The sequence below is a fragment of the Toxotes jaculatrix genome, chromosome 8, assembly GCF_017976425.1.
Source record: "Toxotes jaculatrix isolate fToxJac2 chromosome 8, fToxJac2.pri, whole genome shotgun sequence".
Lineage (NCBI taxonomy): Eukaryota > Metazoa > Chordata > Actinopteri > Toxotidae > Toxotes > Toxotes jaculatrix.
The window spans coordinates 21,412,772-21,434,119 of NC_054401.1; the positions used below are offsets into that span (position 1 = coordinate 21,412,772).

Genomic DNA, 21,348 nt, shown 5'->3' on the forward strand with positions numbered 1-21,348 from the left:
TAGATGTGTGTATTGTGGTCCAATATGAGGCAATATTCCTCTGGCCAGTGTGGTTCCCTTTGGTGCTTGATAAACAGGATTCCTTCCACAGCTGGTAAGACTCGTCTGCTAGTTTATGTTGCCTCAGTCTTACGCAGGCTATGGCACTCACCAAAACAAAATATTTAATTTGGGAGGGCATTGAGAAAAGGAGCTGCTTTCCAGTGGGTATTCCATCTTATTATGTTGAAATGGGTGAAGAAAAGCGATATAAAACAGTTTGGGGAATAGCGGCAGAGAAGGATTCTTTCCTGGTCACCAAAGACGAGTGTCAGTAGACTAAACCAGCGGGAGGGAGTCTGATGTTTTGAAAAGCTCTTTGGAAATGAAAACCAAAGGTGTATGTTAAGGCAGACCTCAAGGAGCTTCACGGCAGGAGATGAACCATGTGTATGCCACACTGCCTTTTAAATGGCCCTTGAGTACGTCACATGCTGCTTTTTCACCGGATACATTTCGGTTTTGCATATTTATGTCCAATTTTCGTGCTCCTCTGGTTAACATACGAGTTTGTCAGTGAGCACCGTGCTGCGCCTGCCGCCAAGCAAATCTTATAACCAGCAGTTAAAGCACAGGATGAAATTGCGGTAGGAGGGTAGTAATTTAATAGGGAGTCTATTGGAACTGATGGCAGAGACTGAAGTATTGTTCTGGCACTGAGGACTTTCAACTTGAAGTGAGTAGTAGTCAGTTACAGATTGTTTGTTCAAAGAGGGGACTTGTGGAGTGAATGTGGCTTTTTTTTTTTTTGTAAAGTAGTGCCCCATTAAAATAACTGCCATGAAATTGAGTAGTGTGTTAATGTGCTGCTCAGTGGGCCTAATGCCAGGCCTGCCACCTCGTGCTTGTCAACAACATCTCTCCTTGTCATTTACTCCAACCAAATGCCCCCCTTAAATGTCTGTCAAACCCATAAACCAATTTCCCCACAACCTCCAAACACACACACAGACACACACACACACACACACACACACACACACACATACACACACACACACACACACACACACACACACACGGTGCCTGTTCCTTCCTTCATATTTGGCAGTAAAGTCAGTGTTGCATTACACTGATACACTGGCATCCCTAGAGTGTTTTTTCTCCCCTCTACGTCTCCATTGAGAACATTATTTTCTGGTGTGTTCCGCTGGCTGAGCACAGAAAGAGCCTTTTAATCAAGCTATTATCAAATCTCAGTGAGGGCACAGAATTAATTCCAGGCAAAAATCAAGATTATTATCACCCAGACTAATGCACGGGAATACACATTAAAGGCTTTTATTTTATCTTTTAATTAATCTGAACCACATAGGCAAATATCCAGATGTGCATTAGTCTGAATGAAAACAAATGGAAAGAGTTCTGCTGTGCTGTTAAGCCTACATAAGACTCGTCAACACAAGTAAAAGGTGGAGGAAGCAGTTCTGCTGCGATGCACAAAGCATCAACACAATATCTTGTCGTGTTCCTCTGATGCATACAAGGTGCTGAAGGCATAACGCTGAGATAACCTTTAGTGTCCAAAAGTTGACATGTCTGCCATTGTTTATTTGCAGCACTTGGCATGAACGTTTCCTTGTGTTGCTGCCGCCTCTTGAGAATTAATCTACATATGTTACAGGTGCATTTTGACTTGCATAAGAAGGGTTTGTTCGTTTACTTTTAACCTGTTTACCATATGATGGAATGAATTAAACCTTGACTAGTCGATCAACATAAAAATTGGTTTTCCAGGAAAAATCCTTTAAAAATATGAAGATTTCCTGATTTTTTTCATGTTTTCTATCATTGTAAACTAAATATCTTTGTCTTTTGCACTGTAGTTGTGGACTTTGTAGTTTACTGGTTGTATATAAGATATTAGGCGTACCTTACCAACATGATAGGAGTGACTTGTTCATGCTCCACTGTTGCTAATGTCAGTACGGCAACTGGAAACATCTGCTCTGTTGAGACAGAGACAGATTTGGCGGGGATGCACAAATACTGTCGTACTAACGCTGTCAGCCCAGCAAATCTTTCAGCATTTACTGCCACCGGTAAAATGGATCTACACTCGAAGCAGGGACACACACTCACTTATACAGTTCATCATTTTTATGCTGATAATGTCTGAGCCATGTTTAGTTAGAGTTCTGCTTATCCCCAACATTAACACTGCAGCTACGGCGCCGGCCTGAGCTGTCTGACACTCAGCGCCCGGCCTGAGCTATCAGAGCAGCTGCTTGCTGCTTCTGTTGAAGGTGGTTGTTTGGCATTAGCATGAGCCTCAGATAGCTAACTAAACTGAACAGCTGCCAGACAACAACTCAATTTTTACAACTTTAGGCTGCAGTTTTCATCAACACGACTGCCTCCGTGAGCACAGAAACCCGTGTGGTGACTTGGATGGCAACTGCATGCGTTGTTTTAACATTTGTGCGCCATTACAGGCGGTCAGCAAACATGTGCAACTTCATGTCATCAGACAACAAGCACCACCAATAATCAGTGTCTTCCTGTGCAAACAGTCTGGAAGAATAATTTGGGTATAAATACATTGTGCTAAGTGTTTGTTTGAATCTCTCAGTACTTAAAAATAGTTCCCTTTTAAAACCCATTTGACAACTAAAAACACCCTGAAGTTGAGCAGACTTTGTTGCAATAATGAAGAGAAAAGACACAAATGCATAAAATGAGAAACACGGCCCTGTGTGTCCTCAGTAACCCTGCTCAGCGGTGGCCTAACTACTGGGTGCTGCACAGCTGCTCTGGGCTGGCACGACTTCTAGATGCTTCTGTGGCTGCAGCTCTGCTGGTGCTCAGATATTAAGGGTTTCATCACACTGGAACCCACCCATGCAGAAGTAGTTTAAATTATATAGAAAGCACCATTTCAGGGTTGCAAGTAAAAATTATTTTTATTACTGATAAATCTGACATTTAGTATTATTATTATTATGAATTGAATAACTGCAAGCAAGCAGGATTTTTGATTCGCACCTTTTCTCCCAACTGAGAGGTCATGTCTATAATAATCTCACAGAGGGGCAATCTAGTGTATTGACTTGGATATTAGACAACATTGATTATAAGAAAAAAATAAAACATGCAATAATACAGTTAAAGCAGAACCCACATTTGTGTATCTTGTCTGTCAGTAACACACACACACACTCTCCTGTCAGGTTGTTGGAAGAGGAAGGTGTCAAAATGATCTTCTCCAGCGGTTAGCATGTTGTTGAGCTCCTCATCATCTGTGGCTGTAGTTATTCTTGACTGTTTGACAGATGATTCGGTCCCCTGGTGTGTTTCTGGAGTAAAGACGTCAGGAGATGCTTCCAGTTCGTTTTCAGTTGTTGTGAATTTACCTCCTCGTCACACAGTCAGCAACATCTCTCCTAGTCATTTACTCCTTCAGAAACTCCTGCCAAGTAAACTGCACTCATAAAAGATTTTTGGGGATGACAAACTCTAAAAGACACAGCAACAACGTACTTGAAGATGCTCGCTAGCCTAGCAGCAATTAAACAATAAAGCTAAAAACAACCCGTAATGCACTCGCATAAGGAGACAGTCTTTACATTCAAAAAGGAAATATTGTTGTCAACAATACATAATTGTCTATTTCTCAAATACAACCACTGCTTTTTCATACATAATATCCAGAAAAAGAAATCTACACATATTTGGGCAAATACGCTGTATATGGAGTGTCATCTTGGCCATGCATGCTCCCATGACGTGGATACAAAAGGAGAAAATAATCAAATAGGAAAAAATGGTGTATGAATTTTATTTTTTTTATTGTTATTGGACATGTGTGAGATCAACATGAGCTGTGCCTTTCCTCAAAACTGATGCCACCAGACTATAATGACAAGGTACTGGCAGTAGCCGAGGTTATATTTTCATCACTGCTTATGATATTATCGTGTAGTCCTGGAGCATGGTGTGGTGTTAAAACCTCACAATTCTTGACAGCTTAGCTTTGGAGAGGGAGTTGCCAAGACATTGTGTCAACTTCTTAATTCAAAAGATTGTACACCTGGTGTCTAGCTTTTCCGGCATGCACACATCCCTCTAAAGCTGGCCTTTTGTAGCGCTTATTAACTGGCCGTCAGATGCGGTGAGTGTGCAGACAGTGAGTTTGGCTGCAGACACACATCCGGCTGCTGGCAGCCAATTAAAATTTTTCATGTCCTATGAGTCACATTTACCTTTGCGTATCTTTCGGTCAAGGATGTGTGTATCTGTGTGTGTGTGTGTGTGTTATGTGGCGGGCTGATTTATATGTAGCCCGCGTGTTGTTTTTGAGCGTGGACATATAAAATAAATGAAGAATGATGTGTCTTTCAGCATGAGAGATCATTAAGGCAGCACTCTGGAGGACCATGCCATCTTTCTGTTTCCTGAGGGATCCATTCTGGCAGCCACCAGCTATACTTGGATCTAAATATATTCAACCCTCTTGTTGACAAAGGGAGTCATGGGCAGAAATTTCTGTAAAAGTACAGAAAAAGTGAGTGTATTTTATTTTGTCGCGCTGTCTAGAGCGGTCCAGTAAATGTAATAGTCGTTCTTTAAGGGATAAACAAAATGGCTGGTTTACCTCTGCCAGACCCATGGCTCAGATGATATGCTGTGGAAAGTCTCCCTGTCGTGTTTGGTCAGAGTACGTGTGGAGATGTAGTTGTGTAAAGACGCTCATGTTAGGAGCACATGCTGCAGAAGAGCTTTTTGATTCCCCACTGAGCAGGCTGCTTCACTCCCTATTGTTTAATGGCTTTTTATTGTCCTTCAGATGGCAGTTTAGCCAACGTTTCCATCCGTTCGTACATGCATCCACATTTGTTTGACTTGGCTTTGAGTTGGCCAGTCAGCAGTTTAAAAAAAAAAAAATCTCTGCTCCCATTATTGTATTAGTCCATCGCTGGTGATTCAGCCTCATTCTCAGGTTTTCCAGACTCCAGATCTGGCTGGTCCATAATACAGTCATCAGTTCTTTAACCATGATTGGAGACGGCGCTTCCCACAGCACCACACGCAGGTCTTGTTGGGCAGGAGCTTGGGTACCCGGGATACCTCATGGACCTCCACAGTGGGCCTGTTTTTCCTTTTGTTGTCCTTAACTGAGTCTCTGCTCCGTCCACCGTCATGCAGAACTGCCTTTCAGCACAGACATCAATAGACTGATGTGACAAACCTGTAGTTGCATCACTTTTATAAATCACCCATAAATAAACAGCTTTAAGAAAAAGTCATGTCAAATGACACAATTTCTTGAAACACTGTATCTGTACTTTATTTTACACCAACCTTACAGCAGACACTTGAAAATATACTTGTTTCTTTTTCTGATTGTCTTCAAAAAGCCAACTTTCTTTAATCACTAATAATTATTCTAAAAGGTAACTGTGTAAGCAATTATATTTTCTGGGGAAAAAAAGCTTTTAAAAGTTTTGTAGCCTCTGTTGTGTTAGTATCTCGTAGTTGCTTTCTGAGCAAAGCTGTCTCCGTTTATGTCCTTTTGATTTCCTCACTCTTCTCATTTTTATTGGAATCATCCCACAGAGATTTTTCTTTTTTTTGTTTTTCTTAATTCTCAACCACAGGGAGTAAGTTAGTCAGGGCATGTCCTCATAGCAAGTCTGTGCTAGCCTATGAGTTTGCAAGTCCCATCTGCTCCTATAAAAGACTTAAAGTGATACTCTATCCAAAATGTGTCTTTTGAGTATCAAACACTCAACCCTTTTTCACAGCTGAAAATAATATCAAAAAGTCCATAAAAACTTCTCAGTTCCTTCCTCCAGCATAATTCACGTTTCTGTTATCCACCTGTACGCTTAGTGTGTGGCCTTTTTTACCCAGCATGCATCTCTCTGGCTGCGTGGATGCAATGTGTTGAGGTGTAGAGACTTTCATGAGGACTTCTCATGCAAATAAGATGGTTTAAAAATGTGAATTCATGCGTTTAAATTGCTGTATAACTGAATCTGTTTTTCAATTACATTTCCCCCGAGCAGCGAGCAGGGTGAAAGCACAGAGCAGCTCTGTTAGGAACACTGTTGCTACGTGACTTCCAGTGAGTATCTCTACACCACAGTGCAGCAGTGAACATGTGATCTGCAAAAGCAAAGAGAAATTTTAGTTCTGTCAAGACACTAAAGTTTGAATTTGCTTCCTCGCTTGCAGGAGAATCAAATTCTTCACACTGTATTTATAATAGGTTCATGTAATACATATTTGCCCATTGTCCTTATGACCAGAATGGGATTTATACCAGAATCGCCGAGCCTGATATTTGAAACAATAGCCTCTTTGAGTGTGAGTTGCAGCTATTGTTGAAACCTGTCAGGATTGTGACATGTCAAAGCAGTTTTTATCTCATCAGACAAGTTGTGTATAATAATGCCAAACAGCTTGTCATTAAAATATCCATAATAGGACATCTTGATTTGCTGAACCAACTTCAGCGAATGAGTGTGTGTGAGCGGTGCCGATTTGGTGTCGATGGGATCGCCTGTAGGTCCCTGGTGTGCCTGGTAACAGTTTTCCCTGGTTCATTGTCTTCTCTTAAACGTGTGTGTAAACTTTCTCCCTCAATAGATGTGTCTCTTGGCTTGAGTTCCAGCTGAAGTCTATGTGACTGCAGCTCTGCCTGGATCTCAGCCCTTGTAGTGATGCAACCAATTTGGCTGAACCTGTTCAACCCTCAAAAACACATGCAGGAGGAGTCACTTAAGGACTTGCAGTGCACAAGTGCACCAATATCTCAAGTATTACAGCATATAAATAAAATAATGTCAGTCACAAACAAAGACAGAATTTAATGGATGGTTAATAGAGTAATAGAGGAGGAAGGTGTGTGTGTGTGTGTGTGTGTGTGTGCGCGTGCGTGCGTGTGTGGGTGCGTGCGTGGGTGTGTGTGTGTGTGTGGTGAGGGGTGGGTGCTTAAAGAGGAATGTGCAGCAGCATCTGCTCTGATTCTTGGAAGTGATGCAGGTTGCAGTGTGTGCGTGTTCTGAGTGCCGTGGAGTCTGTTGACTCACATTGTTTCAAGCTGTAATGTGTGTGTGTGTGTAATGTGTGTCCTCGAGTCAAAGACGGCAGGTAAATATAGAGCAGTCAGACGGGACACAGTGCACTCAGATATACGTGTTTGTCATCCCCTGAGGTGGAAAAGGGCACGAAAGCAAATGGACTCAGGGAGCCACCGGTGTTTTCTGCTCAATATCAAGTTCAACATGTTGTTCTCGTCCTGACGGCTGCGGTTAATGTTTTTAATACCACCTACCATAATTACATGGGCTGAATAATCTGTCATTTGAAGTTGCCATTAAGCGGCTTAAGCAGAGCAGTGCACCATGGACTGATGGAAAATATTCCGAAGTATCCACCATGCATTAATATGGAACATTATCATTAAAGTGATGATATTTAAAAAAAAAAAAAAAAATACTTGATTGTCTGTGTTTATGCAAAACTGATCCTGGCTTCCTCAAATGGAAACAGTCTTTTGATAATGAATAAAAACAGACTCGAGCACTTTAAACCTTAGCTTTCATATTTATGACTACCAAAGGAATCTGGCCGTGGCTTTCAGTGGGAGAACCAAACAAGTAATATCAGTGCTCTGATTTTTACCCCCAACCCCACTCTCCTCAACCTCCTCTGAACATGTTTTGGAAAAGTTGATCTAATATCAAAATGCATTAGAATTACTGTGGTCAAGTGAGATTTCAATTTGATGATCAGTTTCGCTCATGGCAAAAATCTGCCAGGGGGTTTTTCCGTTTCCCCCGATTTTGACACAGGATTGTTCTGCCACATCTGGCAGCAGCATTTTTAATAACTCTAATAATAATAAACATTAAGTCTTACTCCGTTCACAAGAGACCCTGAGCTCAGTTACAGAGTAAATGATGATGATGTCACCTTATTAACCACTCCACAACTTGAAGCACTTATTTTTTTGTCAGGTGGTCAGTGGAAAAAAACGAAACTGATTCTTTAAAATGAGACCGTTAAGAAGCCAGAGAAAAGTGACAAATTTATATTTTACGTGGACTGGACACATTCCCCATTCCCCATCCCACCACTTAAGAAGTCTGCTTTGACATCTACCACTCGTAGCGGCCTCATTATCCTTGTGCTTCAGCTGCAATCATGTTGAGCCATGAAAATGTGTGGAGTTCGTCCAACAAAGCCAGGTTTCTGAACGGCCTCATGGAAATTTGTTGAAGCAAGTCTGCTGGCAAAAGCTGGTTCAGAGCACGCTTAGTTGATCCTAATTTGCCTGTTGCATGTCAACATGGCCCAGCAGGTTTTATTTAAGTTGTCATACACTGATGATGCTTGAGCCCAACTTTGAAACTTGTTCACTGCTTCTTGTTCACTTGTTCGTTGTGCCGCACCACCAGACACGTCTCTGCTCCTCAGCTAAGATATGGCAACGTCTCACAAAGTAATCTCTGAACCCGGAGACATCATTTTTCTTCTGTGGTAGATCCCCTTTGGCCTTGTCTCAGCAGATCATACGTGCTTTTTATTTCCAGGAAGGCCAACAGTGGAATTTACAGCAGAAATGATGGCCCATCCTTTTTGCTTCATTTCCCAATTTGAAAGATGAGCCTTGAGCTTGTCATTATAATGATGTAGAGCAGCAAATCAAGGCCACCAACAGGTGGGCTCCAGATGATGGGCCATTATTATCTAGTAGGGCTTGTTTCCACTGTATTAGTGTTATTAGTGTAGATTAGTGTTATTTAAATAAGAGCAAGGCCATGGGAAAAACTAATCTGCAAAACGATCTGGACAGTAGTAATGGCACATAACCCGGGCAAACAAGCTTTTCTAATTTTTCTTAAAATGTAGTTTAGACTCGATGCTTTCTTCTTGTGATAATTGATGAGTATGATGAAATAATAACAGACAGTTCCTACCAAGAACGAGAAAAAATAGTAGCGTCAAAGCAATAAAACAATATACAAACAACAGACTAAATCATTTTTTAAATGTGAATCTATAAAATAAAGTTTATGAGCAACCGTAAAACATTTCAAACATTTTATTTTGGCAGGTGAGGGTTTTACTGACTTTAGTGGTCAGAATGCCAAAGACATAATTCAGAATTTAGCTTTTCCCTCTTAGATTAAAAGATTTTGTGTTTCTGTTTTTTAAGTTACTTGTTGTAGATCTCCCGCAAATTGACTGTCATTACTGTTCTGCTGTCGTTTTATTCTTATTTTATCTTATGCAGTCAAGCTGCTTTTTTTTTGGTCTAATCACTGTCGAGGGTGAATTATATGTAACTCAGATTTGTAATTTTTTATCAAATTTAAAAATTAAGAAAATGTATAAAATAAAATAAAATAAATTACATTTGTTAACCAACAACAAGTGGTATATTATACAGTATATACACATTTCAGGAACCAGGAACCAATAATTTATAGTAATAGTTTTCCATTTTTTGCTTTAGAAAAATAACAAAAATAAAAAACTGATTGTCAGAATAGTTGCTGATTAGTTTCTGTTGATGAGCTACTTAATTAATCGACTAATCGTTGCAACCATACTCAAAAAGGGAAAGATCAAAGAGAGCAAGTAGCATTATAGAGTTAAGCACTAACCATCTGCGAACACCCTTTGGTGCTTGGCCATGATATGGCAGCATCTAACAGCAGCTCTCAAAGCTTTGTCAGATTTTTGCAAATTCAACCGCTGAGGATTCCCCACAGAGAAAATTATTAGTCTGGGAACGTGCAGGAAAGTGATTCTTATGAAAATGATTTTTATGAAAAGATGGAACATTAGATGTCTAACCTTTGATGAACTGGCTGTTCATTCACTGTTGTTCTCTCAGTTGGTTGGAATGATTGGTTGAGTCCAGATATTGTTTGTTTGTTCAGGTCTGGATCCACTGTAGTGTCCTGGTGTCCTTTCTGGGGCAATACCTGTCCAGATTGGACACTCACCTCGCTGCCGAGCAGACTCTGCCTTTTTCTGCCTCTGTGGTCTGGAGCTGGGCCAGGACGCACCAAGCTTGTTCCTGTGTTTCCCTTTCAGCCAAGGGGTCTCAGCCAGTATTGGCTCCCTGGCCCACCATAACGCTCCTAATATCTTTGGCCCGCTGTCACACACACACACACACACACACTGGAAACAATCAAAGTAAAAGAAAATGGCACAGGAAGAAAGTGGCCAGAGGTTTGGGCCCCATTCCCCGCATTCTTATTATTGTAGCCCACATCTGTAATTACAGTGTTAACACTGAGCTCTGTAGGCCCAACCAGCAGGACTTTGTGGAGAGAAAGAAAGAAAACATGTGGGGTCAGAGCGAGCCAGATAAACTGGACTGGATATGGGGTGGGGGGGGTTGGGGGTCATATGTGCCTTTTGGCTGATGTGTGTGTGTCATAACTCTGTCATGTGTCGTACTGCAGCAGCGTTTCGGTGGTTATATCAGTGGAAAATTACTCATGGTTGTTTTGTCAGTGATGGATCCAGCTCCTCTTTCTCTCTCCTCCCGCTGTCGCTGGTGAAAAGTATGGCCTAATGCAGTTCTGCAAAAAGAATACGGTAAAGTCTTGACCCGCACTTCAGTTTACAGCCTTTGGGTTATTTTTCTGGATGTGTACATCACACAGTTAGTAGTTGATGAAGTCTGTGGTTTACCAGAACGGTATAGCAAACTCCCCTGTGTGTCTCCTCCAATTCCCCCCCACTTGTGTCTGTCTGCTACTGACTTCTTTTCCATTCTTCCTCCTGGCAGTAGCTCCTGCTCACATTCCACAGCTAGGCACTGGAGATTTCTCAAATTCTTCCCGGTGTCACTCACTGGAGAAATGTGGCCCTAAAATCTGGCAAATCCACACACGGCTGCACTGTAAAATCATATAGGCTCACAGCTCCCATAGACACTCAGAATAAAGACGCTTTGTGAATATTAGTCATGGTCACTCTGTAGTTTTTCATCACCACAGATCAGTGTACTGTGTCACTCACCCCCAGGCTGTCTCCCATACAGATCAAACAGATGAGATTAATTACCACATCTGTTGAAAATGGGCACAAAAATCAAAACGAGGCAGCTAAATCATACTTTTCTGTTCTATTTCCTCTCATGCAGTGATTGTTGGACAAACACAATTTCGGTACCAGATGATAATGATGGCAGTGACAATTTTTGCTTGAAACAAACCCTCTAAAAGCATAAGGCACTTTAGATTGGACCGGTTGTTATTTCTACAGGCCAGGTCATTAGTTTTCCACTGGTGTTGGCCAGAGGTGTGGGCAGATTGAGATCATCAAGGTCAGCCTGTAGGCCGATAGCACGGCTGAGTGGAAAAGGCAGAGCATGTGAAGTCACAAGGACCGAGGGACGTCCAAGAGGTCCGCTCAGATACAGCACACACCAGCAGATCATCTGTTGCCCAGGGATTCTCCAGGCCCTTTTAAAAACCATCAAGTCAGTTGCATAAACTGAAACCGAACCAAAAAAAAGAAAAAAAAAATTCATCAATCTTAGAGGTTTTTCTGTTTTTCTTTTCATATCAGCTCCTAAGATTAATAGAAAACACATTTACTAACGTGTTATTCAGTTTTTGTCTTGCAATGTTTTGAAATTCCCTTTCAAACATGGTTGGGAATTATTAACAAAATGTAAACTCTTAATTATTTTCATGCTTTTCTCCGACTTTCCAATTATTATTCCTGAACCCTCACTGGCTGCGTTCTGTTTTCTTGTCGTGACAGCTTTTTGACTGCACTTCATAGAGAGTTCACAGTTTGGCACCCTGGCGTGTTTTTGCCGAATGTTGCTGAAGTGCGAGTTTTCTTGAAGTTGAACTGAAATTTCAGATCTCCTCACTTTTTGTGGAGATGAATGAGATGACGTTCTTTTTAAAAGTAAAATAATGCACTGACTTGTTTGTGCAAACTGTGTCTAAACCTCAGGTCTTTGGATGGGTGATTCCTGGGGCATGTGATGATTGATTGTTAAACCCTTTGCGTTGCTCAGTGATTCGAATCATGACACAAAGAAATGTACAGAGTCATGAAGTAACACAGGGAACGTAAATAAATATATAAATACATATAATTTACATTTCTTCCTTTTAGTTGTTTTACAGTAATTTTGACCAAATAAATACACGTTCAGTAAAAGCAAACACCAGGGAGATATATACTGATTCTTCCTTGCTCTTTTCTGTCTGTTATTGCTACTGGTGAAAACATCACTGTTTTAAAAAGAAAATTTTTCAAGGAAAAACTTCGGGAGAACTCTTACTGTGTGGTACTGATCAATGATAAAGTCTCAGATCTGGCCTTTTGAGTTGTCTAAGCTCCTGGTAGTCTTTGCCGGAGCTATGCCCTGATATGCCAGGATACATATTGTAATGTAGGTTGTTTTTGTTTTTTTTGTTTTTTTTTGTTTGTTTGTTTTTTTGTGCTTACACTCAGGATTTCTTGGTCGCAATTCTTGGATGTAGAAAAATAATTTTGAAAAAGCAATACATTACAAACTGTCTCATACAACCAAACAAATTAGACAGTTTGTTAAAGAGACAGTAGATTTGGGGACATGGATAATTGTTCTTCAAACTCTGATTTTACACAGTATTGATGGGAGCCAGATGCAGTCGTGCTGCTGTCGGAATGTCACGGGTACTGGGACGCATTAAACAAGCTTCCTGTTGTGGGGTTTTGTGAAGTGCTGTAGCAGGGGGGGGGGGGTTCGTTTTCTTCTTCATAACTTCCACATATTGTTTTGTATCTTGTGGTGACTTTTAAGGTGGTTTAATGAAATTGTGGTGTTGTGTTGTGATGCTATTACCACCACAAAGAACCACTGTTTTAACAGTATTTGCCTCTGATTATCATCATTGTGTTTATAGTTGAATGAAAGCTTTTCATTATTCAGCACTGTGTTATTGTTATATGGGCAGGAGACATTTCTTTACTCATCTTAGTTGATTGGAGGGTTTCTCTCTTACATTTTAGTGTGGTGATCATTCAAATCAGGAATGTAGTGAAACCATAGCAATGTTCTCGGCTAAGAACTTTAGTTTTTTTTTTCTTGTATTTATGAGGCACCATGTAATTGTGGTACTTTTTTTTTGGGTTGCTCTTGGGCAAGGAAAATTGGCTTCACTTGTAGATTTTCACATTTCACATGGAAACATTAGTGTTAAATACAATAAGGAAACATTTCAAGGATATTGCCAGCCACAGTTTATTAGTTAGTTGGAGAAAAAAAACCCCAACATGACACAGATAACAGTGATGCCACAAGTCCAGAGATGTAGTCTGTACCAGTACCATAGATCCACGATTCATGATATTACATTTGATGGCACAGCAAAAGAAAACAGAAGCTACTGCACAAAATGTACAGACACAGTGACAGACCTGTAAAATATTCACTGAAAATATTAACTTTATATTAAGAATGTAAGAACAAAATATTCATTTAAAAAGTCAGTGTCATATATTGAGAAACTTGTAATGACGGAAACTCACTAACGTTACGAGCTATAGCTGTTACCCTGACCAAGATAACATTGTGAGCGTTGTGTGTGGATCATTGCTACAGCAGATTCCAGCTGTTGCAGTTCACTCAACAATAATATTTCATAGTATGAATATTTTGACATGTTCTTATTATAAAGTTGAAACTCACTCTCCCTGTATTCTGTGTACAGATCTGGATGCTTGTTTCTCAGGTGACACAGGTTGCGTACTGGCTTTTGGTTTTCTATAACTTGTCCCTGAGGATCCACCTCAACCACAAAATAATTCCAGACATGAATCTTGGCTTTACTTTTTTTTTTCCATGTTCTTGTTTGTGATTGATAATTTTCAGTATTGATTAATTGGCTGATTATGTTCTCAATTTATCATTTAGTCTTTAAAATGTAAGAAAAATAGGGGAAAAAATGGCCATGTTCTCAATTTATCATTTAGTCTTTAAAATGTAAGAAAAATAGGGAAAAAATGGCCATTCAATTTTTATGGAGCCCAAAGTGATATGCTGCTTGTTTTATCTGACCAACAGTAAAAGCTTTAGTTAACAATAATGCAAAACAGATAAACTCAGCAAATCCTCACATTTGAGACACTGGTGAGAACTTTTGGCATCTTAACTTGTAGAATGGCTGAGATTTATCATTTAAGTGGCTTATCCGTTCACTTCTTGCAAAACCAAATGTCTCCCACTTTTATGTGTGCATGTGCACTGTAAGTAAGTAGTTTTCTTGTGAGACTGTGGCACTGATTTTGTCATAGTGTTTGTAGTGTGCCTCTGAATCATAGTGATGGACAAGTTGCATGGTCTCCCCAGATGAGTCAGGAAGGACTTGGTGTTAAACATGTTTTCCATCCTAAGTCAAAAATTCCAGTCTATTTAATTCAAATACTATATAATTTGACTTTACACAGGTTATCCTGCTGAGTAAAAGTCCTCCTTACAAGAAGCAGTGGGGATGTTACATCCACAGAAACCACCCCTTTGTTATGCTATACATCACTTTATAGGGCCTATAAAAATCGTTGACTGATTTTTACTGCCTCACTGTCTGCTCATATATGCAGCAGCCTGTGGGATGTTCGCAGAGAGCTGTCATCAGTTGGAGTGTGTACAATAGTAGTCATGTGTCTGTGAGTACACACGGGTGCATGGTTGGCAATACAGTGTAGATTCAGGACAGAAAGGTAGAGTGTGATTGTGTGTGTGTGTGTGTGTGTGTCAGGGAGTAATTGAGTTGAATTGGTTTTAATGGGTCTTTATGGGATGTTTGGAGTTATTTCTGTCTGAGGTCTCCTCTGGCGTCCTGGCTCCTCTGGAGGATGGCTTGGCCCTCCGCCCAGGCTGTTCTACACTTTCTCCTCTGCTCTTTCCTTCTTGTGCTCTCTTACCCCCTCTCTCTTTCTCTCTGGTTCTCACTTTCCCTTTCCCTCCCTCTATCGTGAGAGAGAGCGGGTGATTGCATGGCACCAAAAGAAAGAGTGAGTGAGTGTGTTTCCTCCCGTCCTGCTTCTCTCTCAGCGCTGTGATTTAACCGGGCCTCCGGTTCGCCGAGCACTCACCCCTCTCCGCTAATCGCAGAGCGCCACTTTAAAGGCTTAAGCAAGTAGTCAAACCTCGTCCCGACTCTCATTTGTCATGGAGATCACATGGTGGCGCATGAGTTAGGACCCTGTGGTGGCCGCGCAATTACAGGGTCGGCGGAAGGGAGCAAAGCCAGCGGGTCCAGCGGCAAGGACGACTCCTCGGTGGCGGCACAGAACTAAACTTTCTCTTCCTGTCGCATTTTGATGGACGGCTTGAGGGAAGAGGAGGCATACTATATGGGAAGACGTGGAGTCATTTACAGACTAGTGTGTATGTGTGTGTATGCCTACAGTACAAGCACAGCAGATTTTGTTTTTGTCATCACCGCTATTTTTAAATAATTCTCGACCAATTTTAGCGGCATAAAAACACAGATCCAACAAATAAGTGTTGGCAACTTCTTCTGGAAAGACTCTCACATGTGTTTTGAAAACTTTAAAAGCACATTATGTGATTGTGCACCAGTCAAACCACATCCCAGTTTAGCTCCAAGTATGAACTGTTTTTATTCACTTCTCATCCCCATAGTCTGTACACTGTCCTTTCAGAATGAGTTAGTGCTCTGTGATAGCTACACACTGTACAAATATGCCCCTTTTTTTCTGTTCCTCAGTTTTCTCAAATGCATGTGTGTCTCTTTTTTGCTAAGACGACACTTTTGATTCCAAAATGCCGCAACTGCATCAGCAGCCGGAGGTAACCTGTGACAGTAAATCACTGTCACTGTCAGAACACGTAAATCAATCAATCCTGAATACGCTGTGTATGAAAAGCCACGTGTGTCTGCACGTGTGGGTGTGTGCTCGCACACACTGTACCTATACACGTGCATATGTGGTGTGTGTTCACATGCCATTGTGGGGCCCCCATCTGTCTGTGTGTGTCAGTGAGTATATATGGCATGGGACAGTGACGGCTCTGACCTTACCCTCTGAGGCCATGCCAGGTCATTGACCGCCAGCCTCTGAGTGGTGAGGTAGTGGTGGGGAGCGCTGGGACTGAGAGCACAGGCTTCATGAAAGCAGAGTAGGATAAATGAATGGTTTTAGGGATGGATGGAGGGAGGAGCGAGTAGAAAAAACGGGTGACGCGGATGAGATTGACCGCAGCTTGGAGGAGCGATGGAGTCAGGAAGGAAGGAGCCTGACGTAGGAAGAGACGGACTGAAGAAGCAGTGAGGATGGAGTGGCTGTAGGAGGACCAGCTCCACGCTGCTCATTAGGTTTGGGTGTGTATGGGAATGGCAGTAAACATGACATTTCCCCTGGCAGCCAGCGGAACGTCTCCGGCATCTAATGACAGTCCTGCAGCACAATGAGTAGTAAAGCTGCAGCCACCAGAGCTGTCGCCCAGCCCAACTACCACCAGCCGCCACCAACCAGGAGCCCTCATTTTGACTCCGAGCCCAGGCCAGGGCTGGGAGCAGGATGCATCAAGCTACCATTTTACAGAAGTGAGACGCTGGCCTTAGAAATACAGTGCAGTAAATATTCCACAAAAAAAAAAAAAAAAAATGGTACAATCTAATGCTAGTGTGGACTCAACTGCTGGAGTATGGCACTAAATATTCATCATAAAGTCTGATGGTGTATGAAGCAATTACAAGTTTATCTACCCAGCCTAACCTTGGCAAGTGTCCACTGTTGAAGCGCAGTGAAACGAAACTGGTGTCATTGAGGTGATGCCACAGTGTCCTAGCTGGCACTTAAATCAAGCACTGCTCCGGGTGTGTATCCTTGTTTTGTCGTGTAATTATTGTCTGGGAAAATTTTAGTAGTAAAGGACAAGTTGACTAATTTATAGCTTGACTTGCTTGGAGATTGTTGGCTTTTCTTAGAAGCAAGACAATGTGAGGAAACATTCAAAACTGATGTTTGACTCAGTCCAAGAATATTGTAGAGCACATAGCAGATCTAAAAGTGAAAGAGTGATAAAAAAAAATTAGGACATCATCGAATTGTTAAATTCTAATAACACAGACTGTAAATTTGGTGTTGTATACACTGGAATTACGTTCCATAAAGCAAGTATTCCACTTTCTCTTCACCCATTTCATTCTTCAGTTTTCTATTACCATTTGTCATCACCCATTAACTTACTTCCTTTGTTTTAGAGAAGAAAAATTCTGTTTGACTTTGGTTAGAGCTCAGCCTCACCACCAACCAGGATCTATTTCAAACTGAGCCCACTTTCAGGACCTGTTCAGCCTCACACTCAGATCCAGCCTCTATCCTCAGCTCACCTTCCCTGTATTTCTGCCGCTGGTGTCTCTTTCTAGATTGACTACCATTTTCCACTGTCCCTATCTGCCTTAAAGCCGGTGCACAGTCTGCGATTTTCTCACAGCTCTTATTTTGGTAAGAGGGTGCTTTTGGATTCGCCGAATACGAGCCACTCCGTGATAAACTCATCAGGCACATGTCCATGGTGTAACCACAACAAAGATGTCCCCCTGCCAGCATGTCTTCCTGAGGTTGTATGGAAAGATTCATGACATGTTTAACTGTCCTGCGCTTCACTCAAGGCATGCAATTTATCCCGCTGGATGCATCTAACTGATCATCTTCCTACAGTGTCCAGTGTATTTCCTGTGGCTCCACTGCTGTCTTAAAAGTAACGGCTTTGCCCCCGTTTCAAGTCCCAGTTTTACCGACATGAAAGGTGGCTGTCATGGGCAAATAAGAGGACTGGATGACTTTAGAGAAAAGGGTCAAACCACACGATGAGTGGATGGTTCTGTCTCCTGAAAACCCATCCAGCAACCGGAAGTAACTGGGTTAAAGGCTACTGCCACAATTACTATGTAGAAGTTAGAGTGCTGTCAGAGTCTCCTTTTGGAGATGTAAAAACGACTTGAGTGTGTGCGTGCATGTGTGTGTCTTATGTCCCCTTGACACTGACAGCAGAACCCATTACGTTTTCCCTTTTGAACAGATGGTGAAAACGCTACATTAAAGCGAGAGATAGAAATGTGGAGAACATCTTTATAAAGAAGTTTGTTTTTTTCTGTCATTCATTTTTGGTCACGTTAATGCCATGGCTCACGGGATTTACTGTGTCTCTTGAATAAACATCTCTACAACTACACTATTTATAAAAATTTTTATTTGTCCAGAACACTGTTTATGATCAGTGTATGACTGTAAGGATGACTGCACAGAATAGTCTTATCTTCAATACTGAGACAAGGCAGACTTTCCCACCGTTGCTTGTGTCACTAAGTCGGTGAAAGAATGTAAACAGCTTCTCTGTGGAATATAATTAAAGCATGAAACAGCCTGACCATGTATGATACATTCATCTAGTGTTGTGGCTCTATTAACAGGAGAAATCTGACACTGGACTATAAAAGCAAAAGCCCTACAGTGTAGGCGGGACATGGGACTCACTTGTGTCAAGTATAAATCTGGCTTAAGTCTTGGAAATTTTGATTTATTAACTGCACAAGAGGTTCAGCAATATAATGCATGTCTAGGAAGTCCAGCAAAGGCATTTTTGTTACATCAAAATATGCAGGCATCAAACCAAATATCTCTGGATATATTCCCTGTTAAACACAGATTCAGTATGTCATTTTCATAGCATTACAATGAGAAAATGTCACTTTTAATGGAGCAGTGTGTATTTTTTTCTCTCTTCCTCTGTGACTACAATGCAATGACTTCAACTCCTACAAACTGTATTACCTGCTGGATTATTGCACCCGGAGCCTTTGCTGTCCCAGACATTACCGCATTCTGCCATTTTTTGAACATACTGTCATATTCTGCACTGGCATGCAGCACTACCTCTGGAATAGCCTACTCAATTAGCTTATGCCAGCTAGTGGACACTTTGCCAGTAACTGTCACTTGTTTTTAAGCAGCAAGGATTCAGGAAGAGTCTATTAAACGGGTCACGAGTTTTCCCGAGGCCCCGGAGTCTGAAATTCTATCCCACGATACTGTAAAAACGGTGTCAGGCTCCTTTTGTGTCAAAAGCATCTGAAGAATGCACTCCTGATGCAGCAAGTACTGTGATGGGTCTCCCCTTCAGGGAGACAACCAACAGGGAGATCAGGGCAATGCTGGTGTCACAGTGTAAACTGAAAGTTATGTTAACGCAGTCTTAAAGTGTGTGTGTGTGTGTGTGAAATGAGGAATGGGTTCAACATCAGGGCGGGATAGAAGATTGAGCAGCAGCTCTGTTTATTCACAGGACCTGCATGAGTCATCGCGCAAAGGCGAACCTCACAGCAACATGCCATATCAAGACATCGCCCTACTCTCAACCCCTCGCTTGATTCCTCCTCTCTGTGCAGATTGCCAGCTGTTGTTATTGTCTTCCAGTGTTGTTATTAACTTCCACATTCCTGAAGATGGTGTCATATAATCAGTGACTTCTGCACACTGAAGTCAATCAGCTCAGCTGGTTAAAGTTTGCTGAATCTGCAGGCTGAACCGACATGAGCACTGGAATGTATTCTTCTGCTCTACACTAAAGTTAAAATCTAAAAACTCTGGAAAAAAAAAATCTTCAAATTCCACTTTCTAAATATTCTCGTACACAATACACTGCCTTCCAGTGTGCCCCATCAAAGTATTAGTGTCACATTGCTGACTCATTTAGCCCTCAGCGGCAGAGAGTGATAGTGGTACAGTTTGCCACAGTCATTTAGTGCTTCACAGCCAAACCCAGGACCTCAGCAATGTAAACATTCGCCTGTTTAGCATCAGCATGAAGCCCCAGAATACCCCTGTGTTTGATGCTATGTGGTCCTGTTGGAGAGGAGAAATGTCAGGCCTAATTTACAGTGCCATATGGACATGTGATGCTTGTTTTCAGTGGGTTAATTAGTTATGATGGCTGCTTGGTTTGGTTTGTGGTTTTGAGGGAACAGGGGGACGTGATATTTACCCCCCTGCGTTTAAATGAAGAGTGTATTGTGTAGTGTCATTATTTCAGTGGAAAATCAACATTCTTAAACACGGACCAAGAATTACACTCGCACATATAGGTTTCTACACATTTATCTTTAAATTTCCAAAATAATGGAAATAAATCACATTGCTTTTGGTAATAATTCAGAGTTGAGTTTCAGAGGTGTTTACACAATTTATTGCTGGAAACAAATAGAAATAAAACAACTGGGTAGAGGAGAGAAAAGGTTTGCTGAGGTAGCAGAGAACAGACATAGCTTTGGTCTGGACAAGTGGCAAGTGGATGAGATTATAGTATAGTACTGGTTTTATGCTGCGGTAGATAACGGGTGGAGCGGAGGCATCCCTCTGCAGTAATGTCAGGTTACAGAAAACCCAAATGCAAATGCCTGGAAGGCTGAGACCTCTAATGTCCATGATTGTCCCACTGGCCCTGTGTACCAGCCTAAATCAGCCCTCCAGCTCATACTCTTGTGTCATATCCACTTTATACACACACACACACACACACACACACACACACACACACACACACACACACACACACACACACACACACACACACACACAGAGCAACACAGCCAGACAGACATGCAGCCAGAGGGTAGTAAGCAGATATAGCATGCCACAGCGGGCAGCATGTGAACCAGTCTTAGTTGGTAACACTAGTCTAACTGGGCCACATACATACCATAGTCACCAGTGGCACCTCCAGTAGTTAAGCTCTCACTTCTACAGTGTATCTGACACACACAGATATCCACAATATACACAAACTCACACAGACCTTTGTGTCTAACCACACATGTAAGGCAGGTAGAAGGGGTAGCTTTGCACTGAAAATGAAATTTGAATGAAAATTCCAATTTTCTGATTGTGCAGCAGGAAGTTGTGTGAATATTATGAAAAGGTTTACCTGATTACAGTGGTATAAGGGTATACCCATTTATTGCAAATGATATCAACCACTATTTTCAGACACGTTGCTGGTTTGATGCAATAAAGGAGTCCAACTCTGAGCCTTCTGTAAACATCTGTATGTATCTTTGTTTTTCAGTCGGTGGTGAAAACTGGACGTCTGCTCATCAGTCACGAGGCTCCAGTAACCGGAGGCTTTGCTGCAGAAATCAGCTCCACAGTACAGGTGAGTGTGTGTCGTTTGTGTGTTAGAACACATTGTATTTGATGAGATTTTATTGGGTTCTGTGGCTCCCAGGGGTAGGAGGTGGTCTTCAAAGGCACTGGACTTTATAGGTTGCAGTGGTTGTGTCAATAAAAATCCCACTTCAT

At 41.6% G+C, this 21,348-nt stretch overlaps 1 protein-coding gene across 2 annotated transcripts in view; it reads left to right on the top strand.

Moving 5' to 3' along the window:
- The window catches only part of bckdhb (branched chain keto acid dehydrogenase E1 subunit beta), a 69,221-nt gene that overhangs the window by 14,552 nt on the left and 33,321 nt on the right, over positions 1-21,348 (top strand). For both annotated transcript variants that reach the window (XM_041044676.1, XM_041044674.1), the window contains exon 9: positions 21,116-21,202. In XM_041044676.1, coding sequence (XP_040900610.1) covers positions 21,116-21,202 — 87 coding nt within the window. The remainder of the gene's footprint in view (positions 1-21,115; positions 21,203-21,348) is intronic.